General features: G+C 37.8%; 1 protein-coding gene across 1 annotated transcript; it reads left to right on the plus strand.

The window, feature by feature from the left end:
- Positions 1-1873: 1873 nt before the first annotated feature.
- LOC146476204 (uncharacterized) lies at positions 1874-16305 on the plus strand. Its single transcript, XM_085114742.1, has 9 exons — positions 1874-2368; positions 8922-9080; positions 10132-10266; positions 11266-11435; positions 11789-11900; positions 12563-12676; positions 13874-14008; positions 14574-14719; positions 15984-16305. The coding sequence occupies exons 1-9, from the start codon at positions 2207-2209 to the stop codon at positions 16045-16047; spliced, it is 1197 nt and encodes a 398-aa protein (XP_084970868.1). The 5' UTR covers positions 1874-2206; the 3' UTR covers positions 16048-16305.
- The last annotated feature ends 528 nt before the right edge of the window (positions 16306-16833 follow it).

The raw sequence follows: 16833 nt of genomic DNA on the forward strand, positions 1-16833 counted from the left end.
TAATTAGGTGGGATGCCTATGGCAGACCGCGCTGAGTCACAAATTGTAATTTCTTTTAATTATTTTATTCATTAAACCTGCATTAAAACTTCCTCTCCACTCTAAGAGATACCTTATTAAATGTTATATATGAAACATATATTTTGAACTGCGGATGAAAGATCAAAAAGAAGAAAGATCCTCGCAGTTACTACGCAACTTAAGCAGTTGCAAAAGAAGGCCTAAAAAATAAAATGTAAATATATAAAACATATATTTGAACGGAAGATGAAAGATCAAAAAGAAGAAAGATCCTCGCAGTTACTACGCAACTGAAGCAGTTGCAAAAAGAAGGCGTGAGAAAAATTCAGGCTTAAACGGTATACGAGCCCATGACCTCTGCGATGCCAGTGCAGTGCTCTACCAACTGAGCTAACAAGCCAACTGGGAGCTGGTCATATTGTGAGTTCGTAATATATCCGTGAAGGATAAATAAATAAATGTAAATATATGAGACGTATATTCGAACTGCGGATGAAAGATAAAATAGAAGAAAGATCCTCGCAGTTACTACGCAACTTAAGCAGCTGCAAAAAGAAGGCGTGAGAAAAATTCAGGCTTAAACGGGATTCGAGCCCATGACTTCTGCGATGCCAGTGCAGTGCTCTACCAACTGAGCTAACAAGCCAACTGGGAGCTGGTAATATTGTGAGTTCGTAATATATCCGTGAAGGATAAATAAATAAATGTAAATATATGAGACATATATTTTGAACTGCGGATGAAAGATCAAATAGAAGAAAGATCCTCGCAGTTACTACGCAACTTAAGCAGTTGCAAAAGAAGGCCTAAAAAATAAAATGTAAGTATATGAAACATATATTTGAACTGTGGATGAAAGATCAAAAAGAAGAAAGATCCTCGCAGTTACTACGCAACTTAAGCAGTTGCAAAAAGGAGGCCTGAGAAAAATTCAGGCTTAAACGGGATTCGAGCCCATGACCTCTGCGATGCCGGTGCAGTGCTCTACCAACTGAGCTATCAAGCCAACTGGGAGCTGGTAATATTGTGAGTTCGTAATATACCCGTGAAGGATGAATAAATAAATGTAAATATATGAGACATATATTTTGAACTGCGGATGAAAGATCAAATAGAAGAAAGATCCTCGCAGTTACTACGCAACTTAAGCAGTTGCAAAAGAAGGCCTAAAAAATAAAATGTAAGTATATGAAACATATATTTGAACTGCGGATGAAAGATCAAAGAGAAGAAAGATCCTCGCAGTTACTACTCAACTTAAACAGTTGCGAAAAGAAGGCCTGAAAAAAATTTAGGCTTGAACGGGATTCGAGCTTATGCCGGTGGAGTGCTCTACCAACTGAGCTATCAAGCCAATTGGGAGCTGGTCATATTGTGAGTTCGTAATATACGCAACTTAACCAGTTGCTATTCAGTTGTGTCTTGTTCTCTTTTTGAGTCGATTCAAGGTGATTCCAAGGAGTTTTAGTTATACATTTTTTACTATTCTATATCATAACCCAACCTTGGGTAATGATAAAGAAGAGTAATTGTAAAAGCAGTGGAGCGAAAACTCCTTGGAATCGCCTTAAATTGGCCCAAAAAGAGCACAAGACTGATAATAGCCGGAAAAAAGGCGGGTAACTCTTATTCAAAAATCATTCGTACTTCTGCCTTCAAATAGCGAACGTTTTTCTCCCATACAAAACCTTATAATTTTGCTGTCACCGTGACATTGCAGAGCTTGGGCTACCTGTGCCTATTCTTCGTGAACAAAGTACGGAATTTCTCGGAGTCTTCCGACCCCACCCCGAGCTCAACCCGAGCTCTGGCTTCTGGGACGGTTCCGAGGCGAAACTCGGTCCCAGTCGACAACGCCTGGATCATTCAAAATGGCCACTGATTCCTCACAACGCCGACATCGTCATGTTTTATTCATCGTAGATTTTTTGGGCTTCCTCCGTGTAATTTAAACATACCGCTTGAATGATGACGTGACAGTTGATAAACAGGTGACTAAAAAATGCCGGGTGCCACGTGCTGCGTTTGGCGGTCGCTGACGTGTAGAAGTGGTGAGCAGTCTATATTAAGCACTGCATGCACACGAGCTTACATTTAAAATACAACCCCAAAGGACCTTGTTTGATTGCGTACGGAAACTGGAACGGTAACACATTATCAGCTGTGAGACATACACTGGGAAGATATGGCAGAAGGCGAGTCGTTTTGTAATAGTTTCGAATCATTAGCAGTCGGGAGTCAGTGGATTCCCGTGGAAGAACCCCATCCTATCAACGTGCCAATCTTCTCTTCATCCACGTTCAAAGTTTCTTCTGTAGCTCATGGAGAGGAACTGGCCACAGGAAAAGTGAGTAAGACTTGTAGTAATACATAATGCTTTACAGTGATCAAGTATTAAAACAATACTAAAATATGCTATTGGTCATGTTCTTTTGGGAGCAGGCGGTGTTTTTTATATCGCCTTTCGTGACATTTTACAGGTATTCTTTTACACAGTTAGATAGTACTAGAAAAGGTAGGAGATCCAGAAAGCTCTACTGACCTTTTAGAGAGATCTTCGCAATAATATTTCTATGTAGTTGTTGGAGAAGGGATAAGTTATTATGTAACACTATTGTCAGAGACCTGCTGGGATAAATTAAGTACACTTTTCAAGTCTTACTTTTAATAATAACTATTATAACACCCTATTGTACATTGTGTCATTGATTTTGAATCAATCTTTTTAACAACTTCTACAGATTACCGTATGTGAATTTATGCTTCTGATATCACTCGGCAGATTATTCCATGTAAATTTTATGGACCAATTTCAATACATTAAAATTCTACCTTGGCTACGAGGCTTAGGGGATTTAAACAAAAGAAATTAATTACTGATATCCGAGCCTAAATGTAATATCTGTTGCTTTATTCCCCTAAGCCTGGTGGCCAAGGACAAATTTTAATATATCGAAACTGGTCTATTGCTCCGCTATACCTAATAGAAAAATTTCCATAATTGTTTCTTTTAAATTCAATATGTATTTTTGATGCTGATTGTTAATATGTATATTTTCATTAATTTTGTAGTAAAGAAATTATTAAAATGAACTGGAGGATTATTATGGTGATACAAATACATGAAAATTGCTGTTACATAGATATGTGTTAAGCTTATGTATACAGTCGACTCTCGATAACTCGAACCCTCACTAACTCGAACCTCCCGCTAACTTGAATTAACTTTCCTTTCCCTTCAGGTCATCTTCTATATAATTTTACCCTCAATAACTCAAAATCCCGAAAACTAAAACTTTTTTCAATTTCCCTTGAAGGTTTGAGTTATTGGGAGTCGACTGTATTTCAATATTTTTAGAGACTCAAGCAATGCCCTACTAGATTCTTGTGCATGATCCGAAAAGGTTATTATTCCTATTATCTTCTTCCAAATGTCACCCCCAAATTGCAATAAGACGCTGATTTTTGGCAAGGAGGTATTTTTCATCGTGTTCTTTCAGAATATCTCAGCAAATCCCACTATTTCACAAATTTAGTTTTTGTGAAGTCATCAGTTTAGGACTAAAGCTGAAAAGTAAGTAGGGCTTGTTCTTCTTTCGAGAATTTTGTAGTTAGAAATCTTCTTTCTGGTGTTGTAGAAGCATTTTCCTTTTGAGGAAGCCTACTTGCAATTTTAAAGTAATTTTGACTTAACACCAGCAAAATTTCACTGAGGTAGTTCCTTTAAGGTAAATATTTCTTGTCCGAGAAAAAAAATGTCATTTGAGTTCACAAAAGGTGATAAAAGATGTTTAGATGGGCTTGCTGCAGGTTGAGTCCTGCTCATCCAGGGTTCAGCCACAGCAAGGTCAGAAATTTTTTTCAAGGTCAGCGAAAAGTCAAGGAATTATTTTTATTTTTGGCAAGCCATCAGGTTTGGGAAAGTGTTCCTTCATTGGCAAAGGTAAATGTTGTTTCAAAATACATCTACAAAGGAATTATATTGATTTCTGTGATTTTATCGTTGGCTTTAATGGTAGAGAAATTGTCTTCCATGGACTTTGGTTTGACAGGTCAGTGAAATGTTAGGGAAAAGTCAGGCAATTTTTATTTTAAAATATTTTGTGGCTATTGGCAACCCTGTCATTAATTATCTTGTGATCAACAAAATGGTTACCATGTGATATTAGAAACAATCGTTGATAATAAAAGACTTAAGTTCAAAGGTGTGATTATGTGAAAATATTGACAGGGACAGCTATTGGAAATACCAAAGGGGATGAAGGGAGGGGGGGGGGATCAAAAGCTAAACTGTTCATAGGGATGTACTATGAAGGTGAACTGGAATTTCCAGAGGGGTAGAATGGCTCAAAAAAAAAAAAACCAATCGTCCTGGGAGAAGTGTAGAATGATCTTTTCTGAAACAATACAATTTCAAATGGCTGTTTTATCATTCTTACTATTGATTTTGGTTGTTAAAAATGACATTATATAGGTGTTTTCTTATTTGAAATCGCTCCAGAAAATCTCATGATGAGGGAGGATGAGGGAGGGGGGAGGGGTGGTAATGGTCTTACACCTTACCCACTGAAGTAGCACATAGTGTATGTAGAGTGTGCTATCAGCAAACATTTGAGTTTACTCACCAAAAATAGCCATTTTTTATGTTGAGCTTGTTAGTATTAAGGAATGGGAATGTCTGACTGATTTACAGTGTATGTACATGTAGTTTCAATTGAATGATGCAAGTTTGTTCTGTATTTCGATATTTATTTATTTAATCATTTATTTATTTATTTATTTGCCATAAAACAGATAAATGTAAGACAAGAGTAGCAGTAAAGATATGGTGAGAAACCATCAGGCTTATATTAAGTAAGGAGAGGTCACCTTCAAAAATAAATAAATAAATACAGAATGGTGCTGCATATGTGCGGAATGAACAAATCAGAATTCTTTCAATAAAAACTTGTGCATTCGTTTCTTAAAGGTAGGAAAGCTAGATGAACCAGTGATATGTGTTGGAAGATAATTCCAAGTTTAAGGACCTACAAAAAGAATTGTAATTAACTGTTTAAGAATAAATAGAAGAAAGATCGTTGCAGTTTAGTACGTTACATTAATTTGTTTAAGATTAGCAGGTCAGGCATTTGTTTGATAGCTGCTTGCTGTTCTAGTGCTGTACTTGCAATGACTACTAGCTACAAACAAATATTACTTGGCATTGCCAATATAACAAGAACAGGGAAAAGAAGACAAAAAGTCAGTGATGATAAACTTAATTTGAATATATATTCATTGAACAATATTAATGATAAGAAGCAAAAGATAATGTGGTATCTGAAATATATATTAATTACAAGAGCAACAGAACTGGTAGGAACTCCTGACAGTCAACACAATTTAAACAGCAGAAGGAAACTCTCAAGAACATAGCATGAAGTTCATTACTACGAATGCATAAATAATCACTACTACATGCATTCATAAACAATATTGCTTCAATATGCATGCATAAACAGTCACTACCATGCATACATGTGTGTAACCAATATAACTACTACATATGTACATTGAACTTATTATGCATAAGCAAAACGAGCATATTAATGAGATACAAAAATTCCTATCTTGATTTAAGTTAATATTATTATTACTAACAATAATGAATAAATGAATGAATGAATGAGAAACTTTATTCAGTTTCAAAAAGGATTTTTTTAGCGTTTCTGGTAGATAATATTAAGCTATTTCTGAGTTGCTTTGCATTTTAAAAGTGAGGGAGACTAATTTTCATCATGAAAAATGGTTTTCATTCATTTGCAAATAAGACTAATTTTGACACAAAGCTTTGCATGTAGCATCGCTTTTGCAATGAAGTTAAAAGTAACTCAGAAATGGCCTATTGCATTTGGGCACACTGAAATAAATAAGGCTAACAATAGTTTATGACTAACAACTTCAGATCAATAATTTAAGCAAACATAATTATTACTTTTACAGGCCAGACATACCAATTTTATGATGCACATCATTTTTTAGTCTAGACAGTCTGCTTTTCAACTAGTATTTCACTTGATTATTAGGTAGCTAGGTAGCATAGCAGGGGTATAGAATGGTCAATCCGAGACTTTGCGAGACTGCGAGACCTTGTTTAACATTACGAGACCAAGACCCAAACGTTAATATCGAATCCGAGCCCGAGACTTTACCTGTAATAAATCCGAGCCCAAAACTCAAAATTCCTCTTAGCAGATCGAAGTGTTGAAAATATTTCGAGTTTATGGTACGTGACATGACAAAAAACTCCAACGGAAGCCACAACGGAAGCCAGCTAACGTACGGGTGCAATTTTCGAGATTGTGAGACCCAAATTACAAAAATCCGAGACTTCGCGACAGTTCAACGTGTAGCAAGCCCAAGATTCCGAGACTCTTGTTTAGAATCCCGAGATTTCGAGACTGGGTGGATATTTTCTGAGACACATGATTTTCGATAGGACCATTCTATACCCCTCATAGCTGAGTAGAGAACTGGACTTGAAATCCAGAGGCCGCTCTGACCATCAGCTGGAGTTGTTATTGGTAGGGCTGAGCTCAACTCTTCAGCCATGCTGATAAAATTAGCCAGCTTGCCTGCCTCCTGTCAGATGGGATTTTAAATCTTGTTATGTTCAAAATTATATGTAAAGTATTCCTTTGCCCCGCTAGCACTTATGCTATTAACACTGCTGAGGGTAAGAAAATGTTATTATTATAATTATGCGCAGTAAAACTGTCTGTATGCATGGTATCAGAAAGCAACACAGGGCGCATAGCGTAACCTGTGAGCCAAGTGAAACTTAAAATAGCATGTGAATAAATTATTATATATTATTATTATTATTATTATTACTAGTAATAATTAAAGATTAGGGAGTCCATTCAATTATATTGATCCTAGGCTCTCTCTCCTTTGCCAAGTTGGTGATGATGTCATCAGCCCCGCCAAAATCTGCGGGGGATTGCCAGATACGCGTCCCAAGATCCATTCATTTGTTGATTGTCCCATACAATCTCGACTCAAATCTGTATTAGGACTGAGTTCTTTCTACCTTGAACGCAATTACAGTATTATTATTGTTATAATTTATTATTATTATTATTTATGTGTTAATCAGTCACTGCTTGGGTAGGAAGTCAGTTGCAGAGTATCAGGCCATCATCTGTGGCGTAAGGATCCTCTGCATGTTTTGTTCATTTATTATTATTATTATTATTATTATTATTATTAATTGCCTTGAGGCAGACATGCTCGGCATGGTCTGCAATGATGTCGAGATTGAGCCCGTCCTTCAGGAACTCACGGGAGAGTCGCTTCCAAGCGGAGCTAACAGAGCTCCCAACGCTCGCCTAGACATCCATGCCAGAGGTTTTTGGGAAAGACAAAGGTCAGCGTTCTTTGATGTACGGGTATGTTACCCCAACGCTGATTCTTATAGAGACCTGGACCTCAAGCAGATATACAAGCAGCACGAGAACGACAAGAAGAGATTGTATACGCAAAGAGTGATGGGCGTGGAACAGGGAACATTTACACCATTAGTCTTTACAACAACAGGCGGCATGGGAGAGGAGTGCAAGAGATACCATGACAGGCTGGCAGAGCTAGTTGCAGCGAAGAAAGGAGCGAACTATGCCACCACTGTCTCTTGGATACGTTCTAAAGTATCTTTTGCAATCCTTAGGTCCGCTTTACTCTGTCTAAGAGGGTCAAGAACAGTCAGAAGAGTAATTGGAAGCAACGTTCGAGACGCAGACTTCGAATTAGATAGATGCCTCGCCAAAATCTAGGTCCTATGATTTTTATACATACTTTTTCTTGTTTCTTTTTTTTTATGATATAGTTTGATGGGGTTTTTTTTAGGTAAAAATCGATGAATAATAATAATGTTGTTGTAATTCGATGAGATTTTTTTCCCCTTTTCTTCAAAAAAAAAAATGTGCTTAAAAGTAGTCTTTTTTTATCGAAAAGAATTGTAAATAAGTTTTAATAGCTACTTTTAACCTGTAAATAACATTTTACTTGGAATATTTTTATTATTATTATTATTATTATTATTATTATTATTATTATTTATGTGTTAATCAGTCACTGCTTGGGTAGGAAGTCAGTTGCAGAGTATCAGGTTATCATCTGTGGCCTAGGATCCTCTGCATGTTTTGTTCATTTATTATTATTATTATTATTATTATTAATATTATTAGTATTAATATTATTATTATTATTATTATTATTATTATTATTATTATTATTATTATTATTATTATTATTATTATTACAGTGTATTTATGTGTTAATCAGTCACTGCTTGGGTAGGAAGTCAGTTGCAGAGTATCGGGCCATCATCTGTGGCATAAGGATCCTCCGCATGTTTTGTTCTTTCCTTTACTAACTGTCATTAATACAAGGCATCATGCAGTTTTCTTGGAACTTTGATGGTCCCCAGCAAACACACTTGCTGCAAGAGCTCCATGTTGTAGGGCATCCCCAGCAGATTATTATTAATTATTTTATGCAGTTGATAAACGTATGGATGCTAAAATAGAACCACATAGGGCGCGCAGCGTAACCTATGCGATCTGAGGGAACTATAAAAAGAAAACTGCTGAATTAAAAAAAGAAAAAAAAAATGGCGTTAAAAGATAAAAATCTAATAGACAATCTAAAGCTCTCTGATACTAAAAATTATTATTTTTATTATAATAATTATTATTATTATAGCAGTATGTAAAATTAATTAATGATTGCTATAGTAATAATATTTATTATTGTTATTATTATTATTATTATTATTATTATTAGTATTATTTTTATTAATACACCTCAAACTCTTAAAATGGACTGAGTATTGAACCTTTTCAATGCTTATCTTTCTACAGCGTGGCTGGTTGTATACACGCTGGATTAATCCCACCTCTGAGGCTGCAAGTCATACACTCAATAATTTAGAAGGCGGACATGGAACGTTGTTATTTTCATCAGGCATGGCTGCAATTTCGACGGCATTGATGGCTTTGCTCAAGTCTGGGGATCACATAGTTAGTATGCAAACTAAAGCATTTAGGTGTGTGTCGTCAGTCCAAGGAATTTGAGTAAGGGTATATGGGACACCTGGGTTCCCAAGTCCTGATGCTCTTTCAGACTAAAATGCATCTTGTTTGACACTCATTTTCAGACTTGGCATTTGTGTATATCCGAGGTAGTAAATCACATAATTGAAAAATCATTTCAAATAAAATCTGTAATTTTGGTTACTTTCTCTGACTGTGCCTCCTTAAAGCTGCAAAGAAATTTGCCAGTAAGTAACATTGTTTCAATCTGGTGACTCCATTAAAACCCATACTTATCTCGGACAAAATGGCAATGTCATACCCAATTTCAGGACAACTTAGGTTATGAAAACTTTGCAAAAGAAGTGGAAAAAACTGCAGAACTAAAGAAAAAAAAAAAACCAGCAATACTAATATTTCAATTGGGGTTTCTATTTTACAGTTCAGGCTGATTTTGTTATCGTAAATGGTGTTTGCTTTATTTTAATGTTGATAGTGTGTGTGTGTATGTGTGCGTGGGTTATGTCTAGAAATGCACGCTAATGAGATATATGAACTGTATGATAGACATCACAAAGTGTCCCCTAACCTTAATTCTCACAAAAAACACACATAATTCTGTCAAACATGAAGTCATATGAAAAGGATAAAAAGGCCTGTTTTATATGAAGTACCCAAATTAAAATTCAGGGTTAGGTGCATTTCTGGACATAAGTGGCAGTGTGAGAAAGATTATCCTGTCTTTTGGTTAAACTTAAGATCTTGTGGAAAATGTTGACTTTTTACAAATAATTTTGAAGGAAATTAAAAATGTCATGCAGTGAATAAAGAAAAGTGAAAAAAATGAATGAAACAGGATTGATTGAAATGGGATTGTATGTTAGATGACATGGGAATGAGTGAACAAAATGTCAATGGATGAAAGGGAAACAAATTTAATAATATTTAATGGAAATGAATGAATGAATGAAACTCATAGCTGCAATGATTGCACATGAAATGTGAATGATATTTACTTTACAACTTTTGTTTCCCAAAGATCCTTCCAAAGATGGTGTACTGTGGTACACTGTGTTTTGTAAGAAACACTATGTCACGCTTTGGAGTGGAGTACACTTGTGTTGATGGATCAGATCCGGCCAAGTATGAAGAGGCATTGAAACCAAACACCAAGGTTTGTTTTATTGATCCTCTAAACCAGAAGTGACCAATATTTATTTTCTCCCAGATGCTGTATCGCTACTTAATTAAACATTTGGGTCATTAGAATGTTCACCTTAGAAGATACTGGTCTGTCCAATAAAATAAATGCCCTGATGTTTAAAGAAATTCTTTCAACTAATATTATAAAGTAATGTATGGAGGCTTGTAAGGAGAAGGTGGTGGAGACCCAGTGGTGTAGTGGTTAACACATCAGACTTTCAATCTGGTAATAGGAGGGTCGTTGGTTCGTGGCCAGGTTGGTCTCTTCATTGCTGTGTTGTTTCCTTAGACAAGAAACTTTGCTCCACATTGTCTATCTTCACCCAGGTGTATAAATGGGTTCCCGCAACATACTGCTGGGGGTAACCCTGCAATGGACTAGCATCACATCCTGGGGGAGTAGCAATACTCCTAGTTGCTTCATGCTATGAAAACTTGGTTAAGCATAATTGGCTGTATGGGTCACTTGGACTCAAAAAATAAAATAAATTTGGTTATAGTAAATGTAATTTAACTAAGTTAACCACAAGCTTAGTGGGCAAGCGGCCCCAAGCTTAGCGGGCTTCCAGCAGTCAATCCCATACAAGTGCAGGATCACATGGTACGTGGTAGCTTTGCACATTGTGTAGCGGTCTGCAGAGTGGTCGCTTTAGCGTTTCCCCCCCCCCCCCCTCCCATCCCCAATGTTTCTTACTTCCACTGTTTCATCAGTGTGATGGGTGACTGGAATGGGGGCTTGTGGTTGGGTTGGGGGGATTTGCTGCCAGCCATGGGGGCAGTATTCTATCTAGGAGCTGGCTGGCCACAGTGGAAACCCCTGTTTATCCCAGGCACCCACCATCCACTAAAGAGACTCAGGCAGTTGGTTAAAGATTATTTTTCAAATAAGATATATACATGTACATGACACCAAGTTGCATTGGTTATTTTTGCTGAATATGATATTTAATTTCAGTAATTCTCTCTCCAGGTTCTGTTGTGTGAAACACCTTGTAACCCAACGATGACTCTGATGGACCTTGAGGAGTTTGGTAAACTTGGTAAAAGTCATGACCTTATTACCATGGTTGACAGCACATTTGCTTCGCCTTTCAACCAGAAGCCGATTCAGCATAAAATTGATGTTGTGATTCATAGCTGGTAAGGTAGAGATGATGGTGAATGCCATAGGGTGCTGGTTGGGTACTCCCTATAATGGACTTATAACATGAGGAGATTCTGCCTGAAAGGGGTACCATTAATTTTTTCAGGCTGTAGGAATATAAAGGAGCAGGGATTTCTTCAGTTGAGTATAGAAAAGGGTACGGAAAACTGTCATTTAGGTATTTAAAAGGGTCTTTCAAAATATCTTGAACAGACTCAGTTTATGGTGGATATGTGAAAGGGGTAGCATTTTCTATAGAAGGTATATGTAAGGACAACCTTTTTAATCAATCCTCAGCATGCATCAATAATGGCTGATCGTTTTTTTTTTTGGTTTTGTTTTTGCACAGTACTAAATATATTGGTGGCCACAGTGATATAACAGCTGGTTCTCTGACGCTGTCGTCACAGCAACTCTATCATCAGTGTTATGAGCTGCGCAAGTTTCTTGGGGGATGTATAGTAAGTATAACATAATCATGCGAGGTATGATGTCATGATCTGTTTAGTGGCATCTGTTACAACAAAAATATATGTTGTTGAACTAGCGTGAGGTCCATATTGGAAAATATTGGTTTCACGAGTTCTCTTTTTTTTTTTTGCAAGTTTATAGTTTGGCTTGGTCCATAAACTTGTAAAACAAAGAATGAGAGCAATATTTTCCCAATACGGACGGAAAAAGCTAGTTCAATTAGATTTTTATTACATAGGCTTTCCCGCTTGTTGCTTTGCGAAGCAATACCAAATGGAGACCTGGATTGAATGTGTTTCAGAATTTTTTTAAAAAAAATATTGATGCTTTGTCCCCTTTTTTCTCTGGCAAAAAGTCCCCACCAAACCCCCGAGCTCCTCCTTGTGATCCCCTCTCTTAGATCCAGCGACCACTGTTACATTCAGTTGATTGACAGATCTATTATTGTGTTACAGTCTATTGAGTAAAAGTTCTTTTATTAATCAAAACATGTTAACTTTTGGCAATAAGCATGTTTTTTAAAGGCATGACATGTTTTTGTTATGTTTCTGCAAGAATTTTTTTAATGTGTCTGTGAATGTTATTTCAGGCTGTTATGTTAAGACATCTTCTGGTAATTTGGATGACTGTTTTATAATTTCCATTGTTTTAGTCTCCTTTTGAAGCATTTCTCCTGCATCGTGGACTTAAAACCCTTCATGTCCGTATGGAAAGACACAATAAAAATGCCATGGAAGTCGCCAAGTTTTTAGAAGCGCATCCAAAGGTATGTAATGCAAACACCCTGGGTCATTTGTTCGAAAGTTAAGCAAGGTTTGAAATGCTCGTGGAATGAATTAGCACGTCTCTCAAATTAAAACAATATGTCATGAGCCTTACATAATGGCGATTAGTGATGTAAGGTTTGATTTGTGGGCAATGCGGATCAGTTGCCCCGAAAGGGAAGCACTTAATTAAATCCAAGTATTACAGGATAGCAAAAACGGAGCAGAAATTCCTGGCAGAAATGTTATTAGAGTGCAAAGATCAGGTTGGATAGCCCTGCTGCAAACGTAACGTATGGAACATATATCTTTGAGGTGTAAGAAAGAGGAACCATATTTGTTTGTTTTATGCATGTAAAAGGTGGAACCATTTCGGTGATTTGAAAGGGTAAAATGAAATGGCGGAGCCTTCCCGCAGGAAAAAATTAATTCCCGGGCGGAGTATGGGATATTCAGCGGACAGGATATTAAGGCACTCCAGTTAGCCTCAATAGCTCTCCGGTGTGTTAAATTTAGCTTAGGTGGCTAGCGGTTAGCATATATTTTGAGGGTTAGGATAGCCTAAAAAGCACTCCGGTTAGCATAAATAGCTCTTTGGTTAGCTTAATTTAGCTTAGGTAGCTTGCGGTTAGCATATATTTTGAGGGTTAGGATAGCCTAAAAAGCACTCCGGTTAGCATAAATAGCTCTTCGGTTAGCTTAATTTAGATTAGGTATTGGTAACTTGCGGTTAGCATTTATATTGAGGGTTAGGATACGAACCCAAAAATACCCTCACACTCCCTCTGAGAGTTTTTGTCACCCTTCCCCGTGTGAAACTTTATTGAGTACCCCCTCTTCAAGGAGGGGGGGGGGGGGGGAGAACAGTTTGTGTACCCTCACCCCCAATTTTCGATTGGTTTTCCGATAAGAGTCAATTTTAAACCCAGCTTGCCCGTTATGGCCTTCGCCTCTCAAAATTAAGTGTATTCCTTGTTGTTTATGTGCCTATTACACTGATTGACTGTGATTTTTGCCCTTTTTTTGGGCTTGAGTTTCATTAGATGCGGCTGGTATCTGTAAGCTCTTGGCCTCTAAGAACCCTTATGGGCGTACAAGGCCGCAACTGGCATGCCAGGTAGAAATTAGTGAAAAACCATAAGGATTAGGTGTTTACAACTTCACGCACACGACTGTGTTTTGTTTCATTGTTCGGCTAGATTGGAAAGGTTTACTATCCCGGTCTACCATCACACCCGCACCATCACGTCGCAAAGAAACAGATGACGGGCTTCAGCGGAATGGTGTCATTTGACGTTAAAGGTGGAAAACAGGCCGCCTCAAGACTTGCAGAGGTGAGGAAGTTTTCTTTTTAGCTGGCTACTGTAATCTCAATCTGCTGTCTACAAATTATAACGGGAAAGCTAGCGTGGCGGATGTGAAACGCCGATTTTCGAGCGAGTAGCGTGCGCAAACCTCGAAAGATGCGCATGACAGATACAGCTTTGGAGAGAGCATGAGCATTGCCAGACAACATAAAGTCATTCCCTGTTCGGCGCCCCGGAGCCTTTGGTTGCCATGTCATTGTTCGTGACACTTAAATCTGTTCCACAGAGATGTCTTGTTTATTTTTCATTTGAATTGCGGTTGTTTCGCCCGATGGCGTTTCGTCCGAACTTACTATGATTTCGCCCAATGAAATACAACATTATCCGCATTAGCCGTCTGAACGAACTTGGGCAAACATTCGTTGTTTAAATTACCAGCCTAACTAGAATGATTGTCGTGATGGATCACTAACTATACTTGTATCCATGCGGGTGATTAGATTGTACTTATAAACACCGCATGAAGACACAGCTGTTGTTGTTGGTGGTGGTGGTGTTAAACAGTCTCTGTTACTTTAATTTCTTGTTTCAGAATGTGAAGTTGATTCAGCTTGCTGTGTCTCTGGGCGGAGTTCAGAGTTTAATTGAGGTAGCAGGCGCCATGACCCACCCTGAAAAATATATCTCAGGATCTGATAGACAGGAGGGAGGTTTAAGCGAATCACTTATACGATTAAGGTACAGGTGTATGTATAAGGGTTATGTGTTAAGTCCTCACCGACGCTTATACCTTTTGCTGTTGATTTACGCAAAATATACATTCATTTACGTCAACAGTTGAAACTATACGGCAAATAGACGTTCATTAGCACTTCCATGAACTTCATTAATGCGAACGAACTTTCAATAATGCTATTTGCATATAAATTAACATTCAATAGCATCAACGGATGAGCAATTGCACCTTTGGACAATCAAAGATAACAAATGCACTTTCAATCTCGCGCAATGGTTAATCATTAACACCAATAGAAAATCAGTTGCATACTATGAAAGTCAATGGCATATTGAGACATACAATAATGCAATTTACATAGAGATGCATAATCAATTGCACCTTCGTACATGTAACTACGGTGAATGACACTCGTGACTATTTTTTTCTCCCTATTGTTTATTCGAAAAAAACTATACTTATGAAGTTTTGGTAATAAACATAGACGGACGACAAATGAGACAATACCACCCCAAAAAATTGATTTAAATTAACATGATAAGAAAAGGACACTTTAAAAATGGAACTCCTTTCCTGGCGAGGCTAATGGACAAAAGTCGCTGCGGACATTTCAAAAGTTCCAGTACAAATTTCCTGCAATAGTGCGCTGATGTTTTTCTTAAAGAAGAAGAAGAAAAAAAGGCACCCTTGCACTATAATAATTCCTAGTGCCCCACCTTTAAGTATATTTATATGCACCTGCACAGCTGTGGTGGTAGGCCTGTGCAGATAAGACTTTCTCTTTCTACGAGCGCGCATTGGTTATGAAATGATAGTTAGCCAACAAGGTGGGAAGCGCCGACTTGGCTATCTATCATCTCATAACCAAAAAGGGTGAGTGGAATAATTGTTTTATTAAAAACAATCGGGAAATTTTCTAATTTTCTTGATTTCGCTTTTCAAGAACAACCAGAAGACAATTTAATGGTCACTATTTCTCGGGCATGGTATCTCATGTGGTAAGGCCGCTAAGCCAATCAAATCCCTGGAATTACATAATGCAGTGATCCAGTTTTAATAATTACTTTTTTATTGATGAAGAGCTAGTGAATATTTCAGATTTCATGACACCCAACCGGGGGCCGGAGCCGGTGGGCGGGGGGGGGGGAGGGGGAGGGGGAGGGGGAGGGGGAGGGGAGAACACAATCTTGACCAAGAAGATAGGTCATCTTTTGACCAATAGTTTCCCGGATTTTGTCATTATTCTTTTGTTTTCTTATTTTTCAGCGTGGGTCTGGAGAACGTTGAAGACCTTAAGAAAGATCTCGGACAGGCCTTGGAAAAAGTATGACGAAGTTTGTTCTGTCGTCGGAAATCCATATTGTACATTCTTAGTGGGGAAGGAACACCATTCAAGGAGACAGTAGAGAATACGTTTCAGGGAAAAGAAAGCGCTTTTGAAATAGTTTACCTTTATGTAGATGGGTTTATTTCTCCATGGTCACTGATCAGTACATGATCTGGAAAGCTCTGGTCACAGAGTATCTTAGAAGGCCTAACCTTCGGCTCCTATTTGATAAAAGTGAATAAATGCGTCTTTTGACTCCAACTGAGCGCAGTTTACTCAATCCCTGCCCGTTTAAAAAAATTTCTCTGTTCACATTTAGCGTTTTTTTGATCGTATTAGCCCGTATACGCGTACCCGTTCTCTTTTGACAACGAAAGCTTTTTTTCCCGTTTTTGGTCGCTGACGACACGAATCCGAAGAAAATGGTCATGGAAAAAGGAACTTTTCAAAAACGATGGTCGGCGGTTGAATTCGACCTCGTGACGTCATCATTTTCAAAAAGTTCCGTTGTCAGGTGTTCACACGAGGACACGAAAACAGTGTTTTCAAAACTTTCCACTCTGGAGAGCGTTTTTGAAAGTTGCGTTTACGGTAACCATTTCCACCGGATACGTGTGGGCGGAAGACCAAAGTTGCGTTTCAAATAAAGACGGATACATGGGAGAGACCCGTGGATTTGAAAACATAAGACAGACCACTAAGCAGCCACCTTACACCAAGCGCTCAGAAAAGCCCCGAAATTTATACCTGCCAACATGCTCTCACGCCTGCGGGTTGAAAACTTCGATC

This window comes from Pavona decussata, unplaced genomic scaffold, assembly GCF_977016875.1.
Source record: "Pavona decussata unplaced genomic scaffold, jaPavDecu1.1 SCAFFOLD_78, whole genome shotgun sequence".
NCBI lineage: Eukaryota > Metazoa > Cnidaria > Anthozoa > Scleractinia > Agariciidae > Pavona > Pavona decussata.